The following is a 21079-nucleotide window of genomic DNA, read 5'->3' on the forward strand; positions in this document are numbered from 1 at the left end:
TTTGACCTTGACTGTTTCACTGGTTCTGTGAGAATAGAAAACCTATGTAAGAGAGTGCTTTTAATGTTACTCTTTTTTAGTTTATGTAGAACAAAGAATAATAGAAAGTATTGTAAATGGAGAGGTGATGATCTTGTGTCACACTCAAAAATAGCTAGCAAGCATTGTTAGCTCATTATAAAATGAGTGTTAAACACACAGGTTTCTTGTCTATCTCTAGGAAGATACTTTAATACATCCAGCAAGTATTAATAATTATAAATATATAAATAAAATAATTCAATTGTCTTTGCAATACAGCTATTGTCATTAACATTAGAGAACAGTAGACTGTTATACATAATTAGTACATTAACAAGCAAAGCAGCCACATTAAACCACTATGTACCGTGAATATTCAGCAGCACTTGACAGTAGTCAGAAACACTGAATTTCTTAGCCAGTTGTCCATATTCTTTTTTTTTTCTTCCCCCCCAAACTTTGATCTCTTCTTAGAGAGTACAAGAGGATAGCCTGCTTTTAGGAAATGTGCATGCCATATAGGGCCAATTCTTAATTCTTGAGGTCAAAGGGACTCCCCCTGAGTAGGGCAGAGTAAAAGCAGAATAAGGCCCATTTTTATAATTAAAACAAAAAAACACAATGGCCAACATTTTCAAAAGTGACCATTGATTGTGGCTGCCTTAATTTTTGGATTCCCACTTTAAGGGGGTCCAATTTTCAGAAGATGCTGAATACCCAACTTCTGAAAATTAGATGAAAATTAAATTGGATGCCTAAAAACTGAGTCACACAAAATCACTGGTCATTTTTGAAAGTCTTGACCAGTATGCCCACCGAATGGAAGGGGTGCGAGGAGGGCTTGCAATGCCAGCAAAAGCCACTATGTACCCTTTTTTTTTCCCTGTCCTACTGTCTCAACATAGATCTGATTCTACATTCTGTAGACATCAAAAATGCCAATTGAAGCTGACTTGCGTTTTGGGTGCCCAAGCAATGCAGGAGAAGGCTATCAGTTTATAAGAAGTGCTTATTCAACAGATTTTTAAAAATACATAATATACAATATTTTAAAATTCTGCAGTTGTTATTTGTCAAAATAACACTACACAATCATGCCATTTTCAATTATGTTGGTAATTTATTTCAAAATACCTGTCAGCAAGTATATCTGTAACAATACAGACACACAAAAAATTCCCCTAGGAGTAGAGAGTTAAAGAAAACCCTATGACAACCCAGTTCCTTTTTCTCTGTCCCCTTCTTGCCCTCCCTCCCCTCAGCCCAGCTGGGCAAGACACCCACAACTCTTAGGGGGCAAGACACCCACAACCCTTCCCCCCCCCCCCAGCCCAGCCACAGCCTCCCCACCCTTCCCTGGCCCAGATACGCACACCCTCTCCCCCCTGAGTCCAGCTGTGGGGCCCCTCTTTCCCAGATGCCCGTACTCCCAACACCCTAGAGCCCTGGTATCCAGAGGGAGAAACAGCCTGATGCTTGGTTCTTGGCTTGCATGGAGTTTCCTGTGCGCCATCTCCTTCCCTCAGGGTGTGCTGGGCACAGCAGCTGCCAGGAACCCTCTAGTTCCCTCTCCTTCCCCTCAGCAGTGTCCTCTGTGTGGAAGCTGGGCTCTGCTGGGTCCAGTGGCCCCTCGTGGTGACCAGCAGCACTGCAGCTCATTTCTGTGAGGTGTGAGAGGAAGGAAATTGTGCTAAAAAACCATTAATTTCTGCAAAATCCTGCATTGTGTAGTGGTGCAGAATTTATCCAGGAATAGGCCTCCTTATACCCCTCAGATGCTGGATTAATTGACTCATCCAGCCTCCCAGCCTGATCAGCCAATTAGCTTGCACATCCCTCGTCAGCCTTCTTCAGGGATGGTGATTGGTGCCTAAGTCACCAGAGTGCTGGCTCACCTGCCAGCTTCCAGCACTCTGTCCCAAGATGGTGTTGGTGTTTTGTTTGGAGTCATACCATTTTGCATTAGAACCGATTATGTGTCGGTGGATAAACCAGGTTATATTTCTGATTGTGCTAAATCAAATATGTGCTAGCCCAGGGGTCGGCAACCTTTCAGGAGTGGTGTGCCGAGTCTTCGTTTATTCACTCTAATTTCAGGTTTTGCGTGCCAGTAATAAATTTTAATGTTTTTAGAAGGTCTCTTTCTATAAGTCTATAATATATAACTAAACTATTGTTGTATGTAAAGTAAATATGTTTTTTAAAATGTTTAAGAAGCTTCATTTAAAATTAAATTAAAATGCAGAGCCTCTCAGACCAGTTGGCAGGACCCAGGCAGTGTGAGTGCCACTGAAAATCACCTCGCGTGCCGCTTTTGGCATGCGTGCCATAGGTTGCCTACCCCTGTGCTAGCCGATCACATTGCTGAATCTTGAATCTCCTTTCCTGAGAAAGGAAAAGATAGAGGGCTACGTTTGTGAGCGGCGATACAGCAGTTTATTCATAAAAGTAGAGAGTCCTTTTTACAAGGACAATACTTTTATTTAAAAAAAATTGAATTTCATTTCACAGTTGTGCAAACCCCCCTCATGGAAGTGCTGTTGAGGAAGGGATGCAGGATTAGGCTCTATATCTATTTTGTAAGCTAATTAGAATACAGTTTTTAATACCAGTAAGTGGAGCAACCGTCCATATGAACAGGAACCATACAAATGGCTGCATTCATATACACCAGACTAATTCCCCCCAGACATTTGATATATAATACCTGTGCTAATACAAATAAAGTCCATGGAATAGGAAGTTGTCACAGTATAAATATCTCCCACTTTGAAAAGAAATGTCCTGGCATTGCATCTACATTTATTTTTTGATAAATGTCTTCTTACCTAGCGATGGTAAGCATTATCCCACGACAACATTCTATTCCACCACAGTTAGGGGGTAAATTTTCTAAGCATTGCTTTCAGTTTTTAATCCAGGCACTGCTTGTTAAGATTTGTCAGGAGTGGGGCAGCTATATCCTTGTTCTTTGAAAATTAGTAGCATCTTTTTAATATTTCATAGGATGTCTTCAGTAAAATATGAAATGATGTAAAGTGCTTAGGGTTATTAGCAGACATGCCAAACCCGTGAAAAAATGCAGAAATGTGGCTGTATTTGGCTTAATTGGCTTGCTAGTTGCTTGTTGGCTAGTTTTTGGCTTGTACTTTGTTGCTTGCTTGGCTTGTAGCTTATTGCTTCTTTTTTTTGATCAGCTCCCGGCAAGGAGGGGTCAATGGGGAGAGAGTCACGGGTGCACAGCGGGCCCATCACAGTCCCAGACTGCATGTCGGGGGGATCTAGTCACATAGAATGTTGGAGTCCTTAGGGATTGGGTTGTTTCAGCCTTTGTTTTTGCCTTGTTTTGTTTGGGATTGGGTTGTTTTGACTTTTGTTTAGCTTTATTTTTGGCTTATTGTGAAAGTTGGGGTGTTCATTTACCTTGTGAAAGTTGGCAACTGTGGTTATTAGGGATACATTTTGAAACATTTATTGGGTTTTAGCAAAGCAATTCCTGTTAACGTAAAAGGAGTCACTCATCTGAAACGGCTAACATTGTTTTTTTAAGTGTTTTTATGCACCTTTGTCTCACTATAAGAAGCAAACACAGTTTAGCCTGTTGATAGGTTTCCATTTTAGGATGTTATTCTGCAAGTTGATTGGAAAGTTCTTTTACAGGGTGCAATATTTAAGCAAGGTACTGAAGTTCTCACACAAATAATTTTAACTTTTATTACAATGTCATACAGTGTGAGAGACCTGATTTTCACAGTGAAACAACGAGATAGCAGTAGGAGAGATGGAAGCAGCGCAGAGGAGTTTTTCGTGTAGAGTCAGGAAAGCATGCACAGAAAAGGACACTTGCTAGGGGTCTGGGAAGCTGACTGGGAGAGCTTACGTGGTCCTGGTAGTGACATGCAACAGGCCAAATTAGAAGTACTTCTTGAGAGTTGCATATGCATTCAGTTTCAGTGACTTAACTGGTATTCAGAGTTTGTAGGCATCCAGACAGATGTTCTATGTGTTTTTGTGAACATTGACAGGGTCACTGGGCCAAGCCCTGAAAACAGAGATGTTCTCAGAGCATAAGAACTTGACAAGTCTTAAACCAGTTTCCATTATATGCAATACTTTACATTTCCGCTTAGATTTATTATATAGCTGTACATTTAGTGGCTATTTTATCAGAGCTATTCTCACAGCTATACACTCATAGAGTAGGGGGAGGGGAAGAGACAATATATTTTTTTCAACTGAAAACCCAAAGGAGATTATAAGATTATATTTTGCTCAAGTTAACCTCTGTTTTGCAACATTTAACTGATATTTTTCTCGGCAGATTGACTCTTTCAACTTTTGTTTCTCGTTTAGCAATCTGGTATTTTAAAGTCTCTGCTAAAGTCCAATACCTTGTGCATAATACTTCTGACCTGAGCAAGCTATTTAACATATTGTAATAAAAATTAAAACTATTTGTGTGAGAACTTCAGTACCTTGTTTAAATATTGCACCCAATAAAAGAACTTTCCAATCATCATTGCAATAATGAAATTAAGGACTATTTATATCTGAACTGTCAGTGATATTTTCCTACCAACTGCTTAAAAAAAGCCCCACAAATAAAAATCTGCACCACAATGCACCCCTCTGTTCATTAATCTTACTACTTGTACCATTGAGTAAGAAGTAGAAGAATATTCAAGGTTTTAAGTTTGCAACACAGTTCGCTAATTAAATCGCTCCTGGAATTTGCTTTGCTGTTTGTTTTGAATTTGCAGTTCTGGTTAATAGTTTCAAAGGTTGCTGCGCATTTTTCAAGTTTATCTTATTTGCATTTACCAAATGAAACAGGAAGTTAAAATGTAGATGAGACTTTTCCATTGCCCATAAGTGCTATGTCATCTCTGGAAGGCCATCAGCATTGGAATTTAATGCTGAGGCAATGATGTTTGTTTAAGAGGATTGGTGTCCAGAAATAAGCCACAGTGTCTAATCAGACACAGGGCCTGCCTGGGCAAAATGCCATGACATTTATTGCGTGTGCATTTCTCATAAGCAAAATGGCTACTTACTGAAGAGGATGGAAGTGAAGTCTGGAAGAAATTAGGGTGCAAACTGGAGTTCCTGATTTCCTGAGAAGGATTTAAGTGTACGTAAATATACTGAAATAAATGAGTCTGGGTGGATGTAATTTACTGTGAGCCAAATGGGGAATGTCTGTGGATGTGTAAGGGCTGAAAAGGAAGAACAAAGTTTAGACCCTGCCAAAGCTCCCTTGAGTCCTGCTAAACATTCCCCTTTACGAAAATATTTCAGAAGGAAAATGAGAAAGAAATCAACTGAGGAGGGAATAGAATCAGAACAGATTAAAAACAATGAAGAAAAAATCCAGAATGAAACACGGATTTCAAAAGAGACAGAGATTCTTTCCTGGGGGATGGCACTGGGCGATTCCTTTACGTGGAGGATGCCAGTGGACAATAACGTTCTGCCTGTGAGTACAGACGTTTCAGTTGATCTTGTTAAAGAAAAAGCTTTGCCGAGTGAAGCAAGGAGTGATTCTTTCAATGGGGACAGTTCTTCTGTTGTAAACCAGAGATTCACAAAGTCTGATGAAACAGACACATGGTTAAATGAACAAAACAAGAGGACTTTACAAAAAGGCTGTGCACAAAAGAGGAAATATTTGCATGATGACAGCACAAGAGAACTAATATTCCAGAAGAAAGTTGGTGATTTTTATTTTGCAAAAACAGCTAGCTTGAACTCTGTTAAACACAGTAAACAGTGTGAAGAAATTGGGTTAAATGAGGTTTCTTTCAGAGTTAATGGAGATGTCACTGAAAGGAAAAACTTTGAAAAGTCGCACCAGTTTCTGTCTGAAACCAACATTGATCCACAGTTTGAACAAAAAGGATCTCATTCTTCTGATGCTGGCTTTCTTCAAATGCTAAAGGAAGTGGCATTTTATAGCATTCCACCAGACAGGAGCAAGGTAAATACCTTCTAGCATTAGAACATTAAAAATTTAACTCAGTGGAAAATACTTCAACAATGTCTTTATTTAGTTGCTAAGAAATCTTCCTGTCCTCTCTATGTAGCCCTTATTACACACTGTCACCCTGCATACAATCATAGTACAGTACACAGTACTTGATCTTTTATTTATGCACTTAAATAATATTATTCTAGTTTTGTACTAGTTTTCTGTCTGTAGCCTAATTTCAAATGTTTCCAAATTTGATTTTTGAGAGAGGAATGAAGTAGCTTTTAATATCCATAGTAAGTTTTCTTTTCAGTTCTTGGGAAGCCGTAAGCTTATGTGTTACATCAAGGATTGTAGCAGATGGAATGGAGAGTTTATAATTGATTTCATTTACTGTCTATTGAAAGCCTTATATGCATTGCGTTAAATAGAAAATGTGAGTGCAGATTGTATTAACATTGCACTTTCATCTGAGATTCTCAAGATGCTTTACAAACATGAAATAAACTTTACCGTACCCTTCGGAGACCAGAAAATATTATTATACTCATTTTACAGATGCAGAAACTGAGGTACAGACTTAGTCAAAGGGAGTCCGAGGCAAAGCTGAATTTAGAATCTAGGGCTCCAGATTTCTGGTCTCTGCTTGAACCACGCGACCTTCTGCCCCACCCTTATTCAACAAGTTGAAACGTATGGGCCAGTTGGCAGGATCTGAGTGCAGGGTCTCAGTTAGCTCATTGCTGCTGAAGGTTTGAGGGGTTTTTGTAGCTGATATAACTGGATGTGTTCATGGACTGCAAAATGAATCTGATTCCCATTTGTGAGAGGGAGTGAATAGGGTCTTTGAAGGTGTGGGAGTGGGGGGAGGGAGCTGTTAGTGAATGGGGAAAACAGGAATATCTTTGGATCTCTTTCTACAAAGAACTAAATATGAGCCTATAGTTTGTGTAACTTATCTTTGTTAGGAGTGCCACTACATTACTCAGGATTTTAACAAAATGCCATTATCTATTTAGCAACGATATGGGATTCAGTCTTTGTTCACACAAGCACGATGTACTGCTTTAACTATACTGTTATAGTTAAAGTGGTAAAAGTTCCCTGGTGTGATCTCAATTATATTGGTATAAGTTTACTTATGGTGGTATAACTTACTCCTGTATGCATGGGGAATAAACTATATTAGTATAAAGCATTGTTACATGGGTATAATGGTCAAAAATCACACTACTCGCATATGTAGTTTTATACCAGTACAAAATCTGTGTGCAGAGCAGGCCTAATATGTGATCTCTACAGAGCAGATGGGTTGGTGAAGGAGATTGTTTATGTTCAGCTGTCTTGGGGGACTCTGTTGCAAAACAATTTGTAACCACACCTGGCTTTTACCTGAAAGCAGGTCCAGACAGGGGCACAACCTTCTTCCAACATGCATTCTAAAGTCACTCCCATTTCCCTCTGATTACCCCTTATCACTAAGGAGGTGCTTGGACAAAGGGGACAGGTGTCTTTAATACAGATGTTAATATAAAATTGTCTATTAGTGGAAATTAGACAAATAGATTAGAATCAGAAATTAAATATATTTCAGTATGCAACACAAGAATTGTTCATTGCGCAAATCCACCAGCTCTATACTATCACCTCTAGCAGATTTTACGTGCGTACTATTAGTGATCTTAGTGTGCAACTCCCATCTGAACTCATTCTTCATAGTATCTAGTGGGTCTCAATGACAGGCTACAGACTGCAATGCATGTGTGTGTATGTGTGTGCTGTTTATGCCAGCGGGAGAAAAAAAACTCTTGGCCCCTTTAAGGAGCACCCCATCCTCCTTTAGGGCATTCAGCCCCCTTGTGGTCTTGAGGAGCAGAGAAGTGGGACTCTAGGCTGACTGGTGGGACACAAGGGTGTACTAAAACAAATTGACATCTGCACACTTCACAGGAGGTTATAAACCCTTCCCCAAGCCCTGAGGGCCATACTGCACTGGGAGAATAACTCCCCTCTTCCCTCTCGGTATTAGAGTAGGACTGGGTCTTTTGAGCCTGTCATGGTATAATTCCCCACTCTGAACCTTAGCGTCCAAGAGATGGGGTACCAGCATGAATTCCTCTAATCTTAATTACCAGCTTAGAACCTGTAGCGCTGCCACCAACAGGAATTCCAGTACCTGGTACACTCTGATCCCCCCAAGACCTTGCCCGGGGAACCCCAAGACCCAGACCCTCTGGATCTTACCACAAGGAAAGTAAACCCTTTCCCCCACCGTTGCCTCTCCCAGGCTTCCCCTCCCTGGGTTTCCTGGAAGATCACTGTGATTCAAACGCCTTGAATCCTAAACAGAGAGGAAAATGCACCTTCCCCCCGCCTTCTCTCTCCCCCTCCCAGGCTCTCCCTGAGAGAGAAAGTAATCCTAACACAGAGAGAAATTAACCTTTCTCTCCCCCTTCTCCCCTTTCTCCGCACCAATTCCCTGGTGGATCCAGACCCAGTCCCCTGGGATCTCACCAGAATAAAAAAACAATCAGGTTCTTAAACAAGAAAAGCTTTTAATTAAAGAAAGAAAAAACAGTAAAAATTATCTTTGTAAATTTAAAATGGAATAGGTACAGGGTCTTTTAGTATAGACACTGGGAATACCCTCCCAGCCTAAGTATACAAGTACAAATTAAAATCCTTTCAGCAAAATACAAATTTGAACTCCTTCCAGCCAAATACACATTTTCAAATAAAGAAAACAACCATAAGCCTAACTCGCTTTATCTACCTAGTACTTACTGTTCTGGACATATAAGAGACTGTATCAGAGAGATTGGAGAGAAACCTGGTTGCAGGTCCCTCAAGATTTGAAAGTATCCTGTCCTCTGATTGGTCCTCTGGTCAGGTGACAGCCAGGCTCACTGATCTTGTTAACCTTTTCCAGGCAAAAGAGATATGAAGTACTTCTGTTTTATTAAGTCTTACTTATCTGTTTGTGATAGAGCCTTGCTGTGAGCATTATGCTGGGCAAGGAAGGAATTTTATCTCCCTTCCAGTTTTGCCTGTATAGTGTGGGGTTCCACCTTCTTCTCAGCAGCCCAAGGACCTGGTAGGTTAGTTAGGTTGTAAAATTCATTTTTGTTGCAACTTGCCAAGTGCAGGTAATCATTTGATAGGGTTTCCGGTTCCCTGATAAACTACATTTGGAAGTGGGTTAGGAGATGGCATTTCCTAAAGGAGGTGCGGAATGGGGTTGGGACTTGTAATAACTGATACGGCAAAGAGACAGGCCCTTCTTCCCTACCCCATTAACCTTCAGATAAGGGAGGGCAGGAGTCTCTGCAAGGGTGTTGGGACGAGATTAATTGTGTAGGGGACTGAAGGCAACCCTGGTGGTGTGGATTACAAAGGAAGGATCAATTGCATTGGACAGGTTATTGCCAGATAGCTCCTAGATGTGTTACTTAATAAAGTTGCAGCCTAGTTAAAGCACATTCCTGGTGTAAAGGATAATGCGGCTCTTTGCTCTGATGCAGAGGTACTTAAGCCAATTGCTGATTATATTAAGCTCCCTTGCACTGCAGCCAAGATCCAGCATCTTACCCTCTACAGGATTAGAACCTTTAGTTTGGATCCTGACTTCTAGGACACTAATCTGCCTTTTCCTACATATATATATGGAACAATATTGGTCTTGTATTTAAAGCACAAGATTAAGAATGATAGATTTAGGTTCCATTTTCAGCTCTGCCACAGACTTCATAGGTGACTTGGTCAAGTCACATATCGTCTTTGTGCCTCAGTTTAACTACCTGAAAAATGGGAGATAATACTTATTGAACTGGAACAGTTAATCATTAATATTTATAGAGCACTTTGTTATGAAAGTATTGTTATATAAATAATTTTGATTAATTTTATTTCAGTCATGAATCTGTATGCAAATATCATATGTTGGGCTGTATCTGATATAAAAAATATCCAGCACAAGATAATAATACATTCATATTGTGTGACATGCTATCCGAACAATATGCCACAGTAGAAGAAGTTGACAGGTATAATGATGACATTTCTTACCAGATCCAAGTTACTTTTAAAAAGAAACCTCAAAACTTCTTTTCCTCACATTTGGAAAGTTCAGCATGGGATCCATGACAGTATACAAGTTGATATCTCTGTAGAATTATTTGTCACCATAAGAGATAAATTCTTCTTGGCCCAAAACTTCACATGGGTTTTTATTCATTCCGTTCTTTTTCATCATGTATAGCACTATGGACATGTATGCATCTAGTAGAGAGTAAGCTAGAATTCAGAACAAATCATTTCATTTGGCTAATTTAATTTGACTAGAAACAATTTCTTTGAGATTTTCAGGTAGCTGAAAAAGTAAAAAAGAAAAAAACACCCTCCTCCCCCACCTGATTTCACGTTGACCTGAAATGATTTTTTTCTTCAGTTTTTCAGTTCAGCTACTAAACCAGAAAATTTGGTTATATGCAGAGCTCTAGTTTGTACAGTGCCTAGTACAATGAGACCTTGACCTAATTTGCAATACAAATAAATAATAATTATTATTTTTCAGAACAGAAAGGCTATCAGGACAGAGGTAATATGTGCCTGTAATACTTTTATTTATAATATGTGTTGCTATTAAATAAAATTTAGAGTTTACAATAGCAACCAAGGCATCTGACAGAACAAATAGTTCTGGGATAGTAGTAATGCTTTTATTGCATAGGTCATACACCATTGCAAATAGCTCTGAGATAACAAAATACCTTTCAAGTGTTTCCACTATCACGCCAACTCCTGTTATCTACTTTATAAACAGTATTGCAGTTTAAGTGATGAAAAAGTGCCAGTATTTTTCCTCCAGAATCAGGTGTAAAGCACAGAGTGCAGGGTTCATTGATTAAACTTGTTGACATGAGCTCTCCAGCTTACTAATAACCTGACATTGCTCAACAGAGATCATTTGTGAAAACTCCTGAGTGCCAGCTGGTAACCTTGGGGTCACTCTCGAAGTCACACCCATGTTTGATTTTTGTGCATATATCCATGCTTGCCTAAGCACAAGTCATCACGATTCACATAAGTGTTCATTTTTTCTTTCTGAATCACATGCCCAGTCTGCTCTTTAACTTGCTTTGAAAATACCTGTGCAGAAAAAAAACCACTGCCTTCTCTCAGCACTGAGTAATGCTCTGGTTCTGGGAGAATCTGAAAATGTCCCATTGACCCCTGTATATCTGTCTTCTCTCTTGTTTTTTGGTCACCTCTTCTTCAATCCTCCAGTTTCAGGGTATAAACACTTCACATTATATCAGGGTTCACACTTTCCTCTGTACGTGTCGGCAAAAGGATACCGTATTATATGTACCATCCGTGTACTTGGCCATTTAAAGTCGTTTTCATCTTCACTTCTTCCTTGTTTAATCTTCCATAAAAAGAATAAAGAAAATGTATTCCCAGTCCTTCATTGCTACTCTTGGGCCCATGTGTTCTGTAATCCTCCTTTTGGAGTTGGTGTTGAACCATTGAAGCCAACGGGAGTTTTGCAGTTCACTTCAGTGAGAGCTAGCCCAGGCTCTTTGACCTATGTACAGCTTGTGTTTTACCGTGAAATGCAGAGGGAGGAACTTACAGGCAGGATCAGCTGCAGCAGTAAGGGTGAGTCAGTTCTCTCAAAATGGTAGAATCAGGAAATGGGCAGCGCATTATTAGGTGCCCCAAGAAGCCATCATCAGTGGGAGGCCAGGAATATCCATAGTATGAGCCATAGCACTTTATCTCTGTCTCCCCCTCTTAGGAACCCTGCTCCTGCCTTTAAAATCTATTTAAGCTTGCATTAATCCAGGATTTGCTTCCCAGTCCTGATTGTCGAAAACTTTGTCATTGGATTGGTACTATAAACATTAAGAACTTCTCCTTTGATAGTTTATACCAATAGCACTTTTGTGGGATATAAAAAATGTATGGTGTGCATACAGCATTTACTGTTGAAAGCATAATTCTTCTTTGAGTACTTGTTCATGTTAATTCCAATCAGATGTGCGCGTGCTGTGGGCATGACAGCCAGAAGATTTTTCCCCTAGCAGCATCCATAGGGTCAGCCTGGGAGCCCCCTGGAATCACACCTTCATGGCGCCCAATATAGGGCCCTGCCAACCCCCCGCCCTCAGTTCCTTCTTACCGCCAGTGACAGCTAGCTGGAACTTCCCTCACTCTTGCTTCTGCAAGTGCCTTTAGCAGTGTCCTGTGGTATTTTGTATATAGTTAGTCGTTTTTGTCTTAAGTTAATAATAGTATTAGGCTAAGTTTTCATTGTGGGGGTCCCCCCCCATTTCTCCCCCACCACCGGGGCATGCCTCGGTTGCTGGGGTTCAAACCGTGTGGAGTCTGTGGAAAGTTGATGGTAAAAAGGGATCAGCACACTTTTTGTTTGAAATGCCTTGGCGAGAGTTACCGAAAGGACAAGTGCTGATTTTGTAGAAGGTTTCAGCCAAAGACCCTTAAGGATCATGAGCAGAGACTCAGGCTTATCCTCATGGCTTATCCTCAGCCATCTCCCCGCAATCTGACCCTGGGTTGGTGGAGCCTGTGCTGACCCCCTCCTCCTCCGTGCACAGTGCACCAGCCCCGATGGGGCGCAAGTCCGCTCCTAGAAAGGAGACTGTGAGCTCCCGGCACCAACACAGCTCTGAATGTAAGACTTCTGGTAGGCGCCTATCTGTATTCCCTGGAATAAAGAAGAAAAAGAGGCAGGAGAGAGGGCACTCTTCCCTTACTAAGCCTAAGGAGATAGTGACAGGGAACCTCATCCCATCCAGCCTACTTCGGGCCTGGCAGCTCCAAAGGGCTTGTCAACTCCTGCCCTGCAAGAAGTCCAGTCGAGTCCGGCCCACTACTGTTCTCTGGACCATCATGGCTGGGACATTCAACTCCCCTCCACTCCGGAGACGTTTGAGGCAGTGCAGGACCTTATTCGCCTGACGTCTCTGCCTTCTCCCAGGAGGGATGAGGCACCAGTGTCAGCCAGGCTGCCTATTCCATATAGGGGCAAGCCGACAATGATGTCACGCTGCTCCCCATATCCGACGCGCCACTCCCTGGCACCGGCTGCCCATGTGGGGGGAACCACATCAGGAAGCCCTCATGCTGGGGGACTTTTGTGTAGAGCACTCGATACACCTGCAAGCATCGTACCTCCCTGGAGTACAGAACGAGTTGGCGGATCATCTCATTAGGTCGTTCCATGGCCACGAGTGGTCCCTTCGCCCAGGCATCATGAACTCAATCTTCCATCAGTGGGGCTTTCCCCAGATAGACCTGGTTCGCCACACGACAGGAAGTGTCAGCAGTTTTGCTTTTTCCTGAATCACAGCCTAGGCTCCATCGCGGGCGCGTTCCTCCTCCCATGGGGAGGCCGTCTCCTATACATGTTCCCGCCCATCCCTCTCGTTCACAAGGTGCTCCTCAAGATTAGGAGGGACCGAGCTTTGATGATATTGATAGCTCCAGCCTGGCCTCACCAGCACTGGTACACATCACTCCTGGAAATGTCTGTGGAAGCTCCAGTCACCTTGCTGCTCTTCCAGGATTTAATAACACAGGATCATGGTCATCTCCAACATCCCAACCTTAAGTTGCTCCACCTCACGACGTGGAAGCTCCATGGCTGAACCTAGTGGAGCTTTCTTGCTCTGATCAAGTCAGACAAGTACTCCTTGGCAGCGGGGAACCCTCCACGAGAGCTACCTACCTTGCCAAGTGGAAGAGATTTTCAGTCTGGCTGGCATAGCACCGTTTGTCTCCGATGCGGTTAGTGTCCTCGGTGCTACTAATGCTGGACTACCTTCTCCACCTCAAGCAGAAGGGACTGTCTGTCATTAGTAAGAGTTGACTTGGCTGCCATCTCTGCCTTCCACCCAGGCGCAGAGGGACGCTCAGTCTTTGCCAACCTGTTGGTCAGCTGTTTCCTTAAAGGTCTCAACAGGCTATACCTGCATGTCTGGCAGCCTGTCCCGGCTTGGGACCTCAATTTGGTCCTATCCAGACTTAAGGGGCCACCATCTGAGACTTTGGTAACATGCTCCCTACTCTCTCTTACAAGGTGACATTTCTGGTACAATAACCTCAGCTAGGAGGGTGTCTGAGCTCAGGGCCCTAACATTAGAGCCCCCTTACACTGTATTCCATAAGGACAAGGTTCAGCTCCGGCCTCACCTGGCTTTTCTGCTGAAGGTTCTTTCCCAATTTCACATCAACCAGGACTTCCTATATTCTACCCTAAGCTGCAGTCGAGCGGTAGAGAGCAAAGGTTTCACTCATTGGATGTCTACAGAGCATTAGCCTGCTACCTTGAGAGAACAAAATGGTTTCGAAACTGCTGACCGGAGCTGCCAGGGTCCCTTTTCAACCAGGTGTTCTGGTTGAAAACTCGCCACCTGGTCACCCCAGCCTCAAGGTCTAAAGTGCGGAAGCTGCCACCCCAGGAGTTGGGTTGATATCAGAGAGTCGGAGGACCAAGGCCCAGCAACTTCACTGGGTCCCAGCCCTAACAGCAGCAGATGGTTCCGCCACTGGGTTAGCAGGGATTCCAGCCTGGATTATGGCAGCAACGCAGCTGGACTATAGTCGACTGTCCCTGAGCTACTTACAACCCTCCCCTTGGGGTATATCTGGATCCCAGAGTCGTCCTCCATCTTATCGGGATACACTGCCCATGGCAGTCTCAGCAGTTTATCAACGTCTGCAGTGTCGGACAGCTCTGGTAAGTCTGGCGAGTCCTCAGCACAGCAGAGGTTCTCCTCAGGTTCCCACTCCAGCAGCAGGCAGGGAGCATCTGTCTCTCCTGGTGGCTCCAGTCCAACCAAGCTTCAGGGCCCACCTTTTGTATTTCCTATCTTGCCCCTCCACTTCCAGTGGGGCAGGCGTGGCCTTCCTGGCTCTGCCAACCAGGAGGTAGTCTGTTGTTTCTCTCTGTCAATATTGAAGGGAGGCCATGCCTCCTCACTCCAGACCCATTCAGTCATGTTCCTTCTGCTGAGACTGCCAACCAGGGTGGGGGTTAGTACCAGAACAGTTTTTGTGATGAGGACATCTGGCCTTTGGGAAGTGGATTGAGACTGCCAAATACCTTTCTCATCCTTCCAGAATCTGGAGAACACTGGAAGCATGAGTGTCAAACAATCTCAATTTAAAATAAGATTTTTTTTTCTCTTTGGTTTTGTGTCCATGGCTACACATGCCATTTGTATGTGTCACAGATTTAAACATGACATTCTGAGATTGCCCTGAAAACCACTCCCTTGTGGTCAGGGGAATCTAATGTGCTGCACTTTCACTCTGTGTTGTTCCAAATCTATGTAACTGTTGCAATTCAGTTAACCATGGAGTGGGCCAAAGGTCTGAGTTTGTATGTAAAAATGATCAGAGAAAAATTATAATGTCAACATACTCCTTTTTTAAAGAAGTAATGTAAAGAATAGAAGAGAACTAAGTTCATGTGGACAGAGACACAGAAATTGTTTAAAGTCAGGGGAAAAAGAAAACTGTATTTTTAATATTAGACATCAGGCCTTTCCAGTTGACATCACCTCTTTAATAAACTCTCCCCAGTTAAGTGGCAGATGGTTGATTTGATTTGTACTGTGATCTAGTTGTTGTGTAATGAATAGAAGCTGAGGCTGCTGAAAAAAAGATTTAGCATGCTTGCATAAAAGAAAAGGAACTTGTATTTCAAACAGTACTTTTCCATACACCTTTAAAATAAAGGAAATGAACAGAGGTATTTTAAATTAGCCTTTTGTCATGTAGGCTTCTCCGTTTTCTTCTATATGATATGTGTCTCTATATAGGCACTATATTTCCACCTCTCTTCTAATTTCACACTGTCATATGACATCTTGAATTAAATAGAAACTCTGCTCAGCATATCTTTTTCTATTCTGCATTTTAAACAAATACCATAGAGTGTTTCCCTTCCTGTCTTTTCTGTGGCCTTCCATTAAAGATGTATCTACACAGCAGGATTCTTTTGGCAGCATGAAGTGTACATACATGCATAGCCCCCTTAGCATGAGTATAAATAGCAGTACAGATGGTGAGGCACAGATTAAGCCAGTAGATTAAAGGCACATCTGGAGTGTATACCCTACACATTCTCTACTGGCCCAAGCTGTGCCTCCTGGCTACACTGCTATATTTAGCAGGGTATAGTGTCCCACTGCTGGAGCCTTTCCCCTCTACAGGAGAAGGCTCTGGTAGCGGGCGGGGGGGGGGGGGAGGGGGTGGTAGTGGGGAAAGACTGTCAGCTCTCTGCTGCTGGAGCCTTCCCTCTCTCTACAGAGAGGCTTTGGAAGTGGGGGTTGGGGGCAGCGGAGAAGTCCCTGCTGCCTCCTCCAGCCAGAGCAAAGGCTCAGCCTTTCCCAGTTGCCTTTCCCACTGCCAGAGTCTTTCCTTACTGTAGTGAAAGGCTCTGGTAGCCGGGGACAGCTGAAGCCTTTCCTCCCTTTCACTTTGTCTGCTTACACCTAGCACTGGCTTTGCACAGAAGTACTATTTGCTTTCTAGTACTGGTACCTGTATCTGACACTTACATAAAGTAAAACAGTATCATTGTGATGATCTTTTATATTCGTGTGACCAGCTGGCTGCACAGTGCAATTTGGTGAATACTTTGATTAGAGAATAATCTAAATTAAGTTTTTACTGACACTAAATCAACCTATAATTTAATGTTTAAATCAATACTTGTAAATTCACATCTTGCACTTAAAGAGTTCGTAAAACAAAAAATCAAACAATACATTGTGGGAGCCACTCTTCACTAACTTCATTATTAATTTCACATTCTGATTAAGTGCCCCTACCCCTCCCATCAGACTACCTCCAAGTGCTTGGTACGTCCATTGTTATGTGTTAATTTAGTAATGTTTGTGGGAAAGCCACATACTTGTTTCTACCACCACTGTTGTTCCACTGAAAGAAGAAAATTTCAGTTTGCAGCAGGTTCCATAGATGTCCTCCTGGCAGAGGCTATCCAGGACACATCCTTGAATTTAGAAGGAACCAATGTCATCATCTAGTCTGATGTCATTAATGTAACTCTCTGGGTTGCACTTGAATAGATGTATTTGAATAGATGTAACTTGAAATACCACAGTGGCACAGTTACAGCACTGCAGCTGTGCTGCAGTAGCTCTTCAGTGTAGATACTACCTATGCCAGCAGGCGGGGTAGGTACTCCACCTCCCCAAGCCGCGGTAGCTATGTTGACAGAAGAATTCTTCCATCGATCTAGCACTGTCTACACTGTGAGTTAGGTCGTCTTAGCTTATGTTGCTCAACGGTGTCGATTTTTCATGCCCCTAGCCACGTAGCTGGGTCAGCCTAACTTCTTAGTGTAGACCAGGCGTTTGTGCATCTCCATGGCTAAAACTTTTCCTTCTCCTCCCCTCTTCCTTCTCCAGCTGATTCTGCCATTTGGCTCTTCAACGTAGTGTTGTGTGTGGCTTCTGCTTCTACTCTCCTTTTAGGATGGACTTACCCACAACCTTGCCCTGAAGGCCATTGGTGAAAATGAACAGAGCTCATTTGGTGTAATATCCAAATCCACTGCATTTAGGTTCTTTTACAGTGACTACAACAATGGTATCTGACCACCAGAATATATTGTTTTTTTCATATGCTTGGAATATTCTTAATAATAACAAGATGTTATTATATTAGCAAGATTAACATAAAATCAAATTTCAGAAGTGACAAAAGCTGGACAAAAAGTTCAGACATGACAAATAAAGTATATGGTATATCTTATATATAGGATCCTCTCTGATCCGTCTTGCAGTTTTGCTATACACATGTTCCATATGCAGACTGGGGAGATGTCTCTTGGGTGCTGTGCATCATTAGCTACTTTTCCTTGTGGGAGAAAAGTAATCAATTATTTTCATGACCTTCTTGTGTGTTTATGCACTGATCATTTTCTTTGCATAGGGTTTAGGCTCCATTAGAGACTAATTAAACCAATTTTTAAAATTTCAGTATGAAAGGATTTTTGTAGTACAAAATATTTTTTTTAAATATAAAATTCACAGGTTTTTGGTTTTTTTTTGTATGGTTTTGGTGCTGCATGTCCAAAGCCATCCTAAACTAATTATTTTCAGATAATACAAAAACAAATCTTCCAGATTTGGGGCAAAATTCTCTGATCCACTCTTTCTGATAGACATACTACTGTGTATTATGCATATTTATATTCCATATTGCACCCATTCCACATACAGAACAGTTAGTTACTATCTATCAGTGTACAATGTAAAAGTGGAATGTATGCAGTTTGGATTCAGAGTAAGGATAACAGATCCAAAGTGCTTATGAGAGTAGATAATTTTACACTTTGAACCTTACTGTTAGGTTTCAATCTGACTGAATTGTTTTCTTGAAGTGATATATAGCACTGGAGATTAGAGCCTACTGTAATGTAATCTCTGTTTATAACAGTATTAATTATTGTTCATGTTACCTATATAATGTTAAAATTAATATTGTTTTGGGATACTTTGTCTTGTGTAACAATTTCTAATAAAAGTTCAAAACAAGGATTTTATATTATCAAAAGAAATTCAGATGCTGATGATTTAGTAGTTTAGAAGACTGTGAGTCTAATAATTGTATATTTCATAATGAAGAGAGCAAAGATACATAACAATTTTGACTGAAATAAAAATGTGATATACATTTTGTTCCCTTCTTCTACCCAAAGATGCAGGGTAGAAAAATCCTGATAATGAATGGTTGAGAGTGAAATTATTACAGAAAAAACAATCTTTTTTTAGTCCTTAATAACTAGATTTATATTTATATTCATTGTATTTTAGATATCTGACATCCATGTTACTGGACAGTCAGAGGATATGTCTGCTAAAGAGAGGCTACTCCTGTGGACACAGCAGACAACTGAGGGTTATGCTGGAATTCGTTGTGAAAATTTCACTACCTGCTGGCGAGATGGAAAATTATTTAATGCCATCATTCATAAATACAGGTAATTGCACAGTTTATTTTGTTTTCATCTTTACACACGTGGAAATATTTATTTGGACCTTTTAATATAAATGAAGAGGCCATCCAGCAGAAAATAGGCTCTGTTGCTTTTTGTATTGTGGTAATACTACAGAGGTGGAGACTAACTATGAGTTCTCTTGGGAAATCCCTTCCTTTTGTAGCCAAGAGACACATCTTTCTCAGAGCAGTCTTAATTCCAACCAGCCTACCCGAAAATATATTATGAGACCCCACCAGATATACTCAAGAGAATGCCTATATAGCCCGTAATGCATTGGTTCTCAACCTTCATCATCCTAGGGATCCCTTTTGCCATATAAGAATCCTCCTGAGGCCGCCATTTCCCATCTAGCCAGGTTTCCCCTCCATTTAGCAATGTGGAAAGGGTCGGGTGATGTGAAACATTCACATCTGTTCATAACTTCCTTGGTCATAAGACTCCCAAGCTGAGGGCTTGTCTACACTTACCAGGGAATCGATGCATGCCAATTGATGCATCGGTGGTCGATTTAGCGGGTCTAGTGAAGACCCACTAACCGGAATGCAGATCCCTCTCCCATTGACTCCTGTACTCCACCTGAATGAGAAGCATAATGGGAGTTGACTGGAGAGCGTCTCCTGTCAACATGGTGTAGTATGAACTCCACGGTAAGTAGGTCTAAGTACATCGACTTCAGCTAAGTTATTTACGTAGCTGAAGTTGTGTAACTTAGATCAATTTCCCCCCGTAGTGCAGACCAGACCTGAGACACATAATCTGATTTTGTACTGACTAGACATCACTCATCCAGGAAAGAATTTTAAAGGGGCTATGGACAGAGTTATTTTCTGAGTGTTACTTCCATTCCAAAAGATAGTCAGAAGGAACTGCATAAATCATGCATGTCTCTCTATTTCTTTTAGTAACACTGGAAAGGTAGAGGGAAATAACCAGCAAAAAGCTGAACTGAATGACTTTGAGAGCAAATGAATCAGGCAGGATAGAGTGGTAAGGAGAACATGCATGGCCCAAGCATGTATGAGAAAAGAACAAAAAAATCTCAGAGATATTGGAAGACCCAAAAACTGGAAGAGGAATGAAATAGGACTGAAAGGGAGGAGTTTAAAGAAACAGAACAGCAATTTTTTTAAATGGACATATGCAGTTTTATTGTATTGTCCCTTTCCAGCTGTTTTCCCTTTATGTTATGCTCTTCCTGTATTCATACATACTGTGTCTACCCGTATACATGCCCTTCCCAGGGGTGTTTATGGCACTAATTTTGTTGCTAAGAGGGTTGTTACACTTGTGGGACCTATTCCTGCTGCCACTGAAGCCAATGGGATTTTTGCTATTGACTTCAATGAGCTCCACATGTCTTTCACTCTGTATTTTAAAGCATTAAAATAAATATCCTATAATGTCATTCTGTGTTGTTATTCACAGGAGAGGAAAGTTTTTCCCAAATATATAATGGACCTTCTAAATACACAATTTCAGGGAAGTCTGTTGAAACTCAGTAACACAGTGGCTGCCAGCCGAAAGGTAGGCATTGCCAACAGAGAGGCCACGCAGTGATTTCTGAGACATTGCAGTCCAGGTCGACTAGGGTGCAGCACACAGCTGTGCTGCAGCATGAGTAGGGCAGAGACCAAATTGTGATTCATGTCCCTTCTGCCCCTGTGCTCCATGGGAAAAGCGAGCTATGCCAGCCTTTTTCCTGGAACAACTTACTTGCATTTTTTCCAGGCACTGGCTCAGGTTTACTATCAGGAATGTTGCGGCAGGAGAACCAGGCCCAGGTATGATGCTCCTCAAGGGTACCCACGATTGTGAGACATCTCACCATCATCTGCCCTTCGTATGCATCAGTCTTGTCTCTGCCTGCTGTGGATCAGCACTAAATTTATAATCAAAGAAATAGAGATTCAAGTAACGATGAGTAAAATTATTGGAAACAAACGATTACATATAAAACAAAATCATAACAGGCTTTCTAGAGACTAAACTTTATTAATTTTCTAAAGAAGTCTTTCTCCCCAAAGTTC

At 41.7% G+C, this 21079-nt stretch overlaps 1 protein-coding gene across 13 annotated transcripts in view; it reads left to right on the forward strand.

The window, feature by feature from the left end:
* Positions 1-21079, forward strand: part of DST (dystonin) — a 452383-nt gene that overhangs the window by 202913 nt on the left and 228391 nt on the right. For all 13 annotated transcript variants that reach the window (XM_050950494.1, XM_050950495.1, XM_050950498.1 and 10 more), the window contains one exon: positions 18865-19031. In XM_050950494.1, coding sequence (XP_050806451.1) covers positions 18865-19031 — 167 coding nt within the window. The remainder of the gene's footprint in view (positions 1-18864; positions 19032-21079) is intronic.

The sequence above is a fragment of the Gopherus flavomarginatus genome, chromosome 4 (genome assembly GCF_025201925.1).
Source record: "Gopherus flavomarginatus isolate rGopFla2 chromosome 4, rGopFla2.mat.asm, whole genome shotgun sequence".
NCBI classification, from domain to species: Eukaryota; Metazoa; Chordata; order Testudines; family Testudinidae; genus Gopherus; species Gopherus flavomarginatus.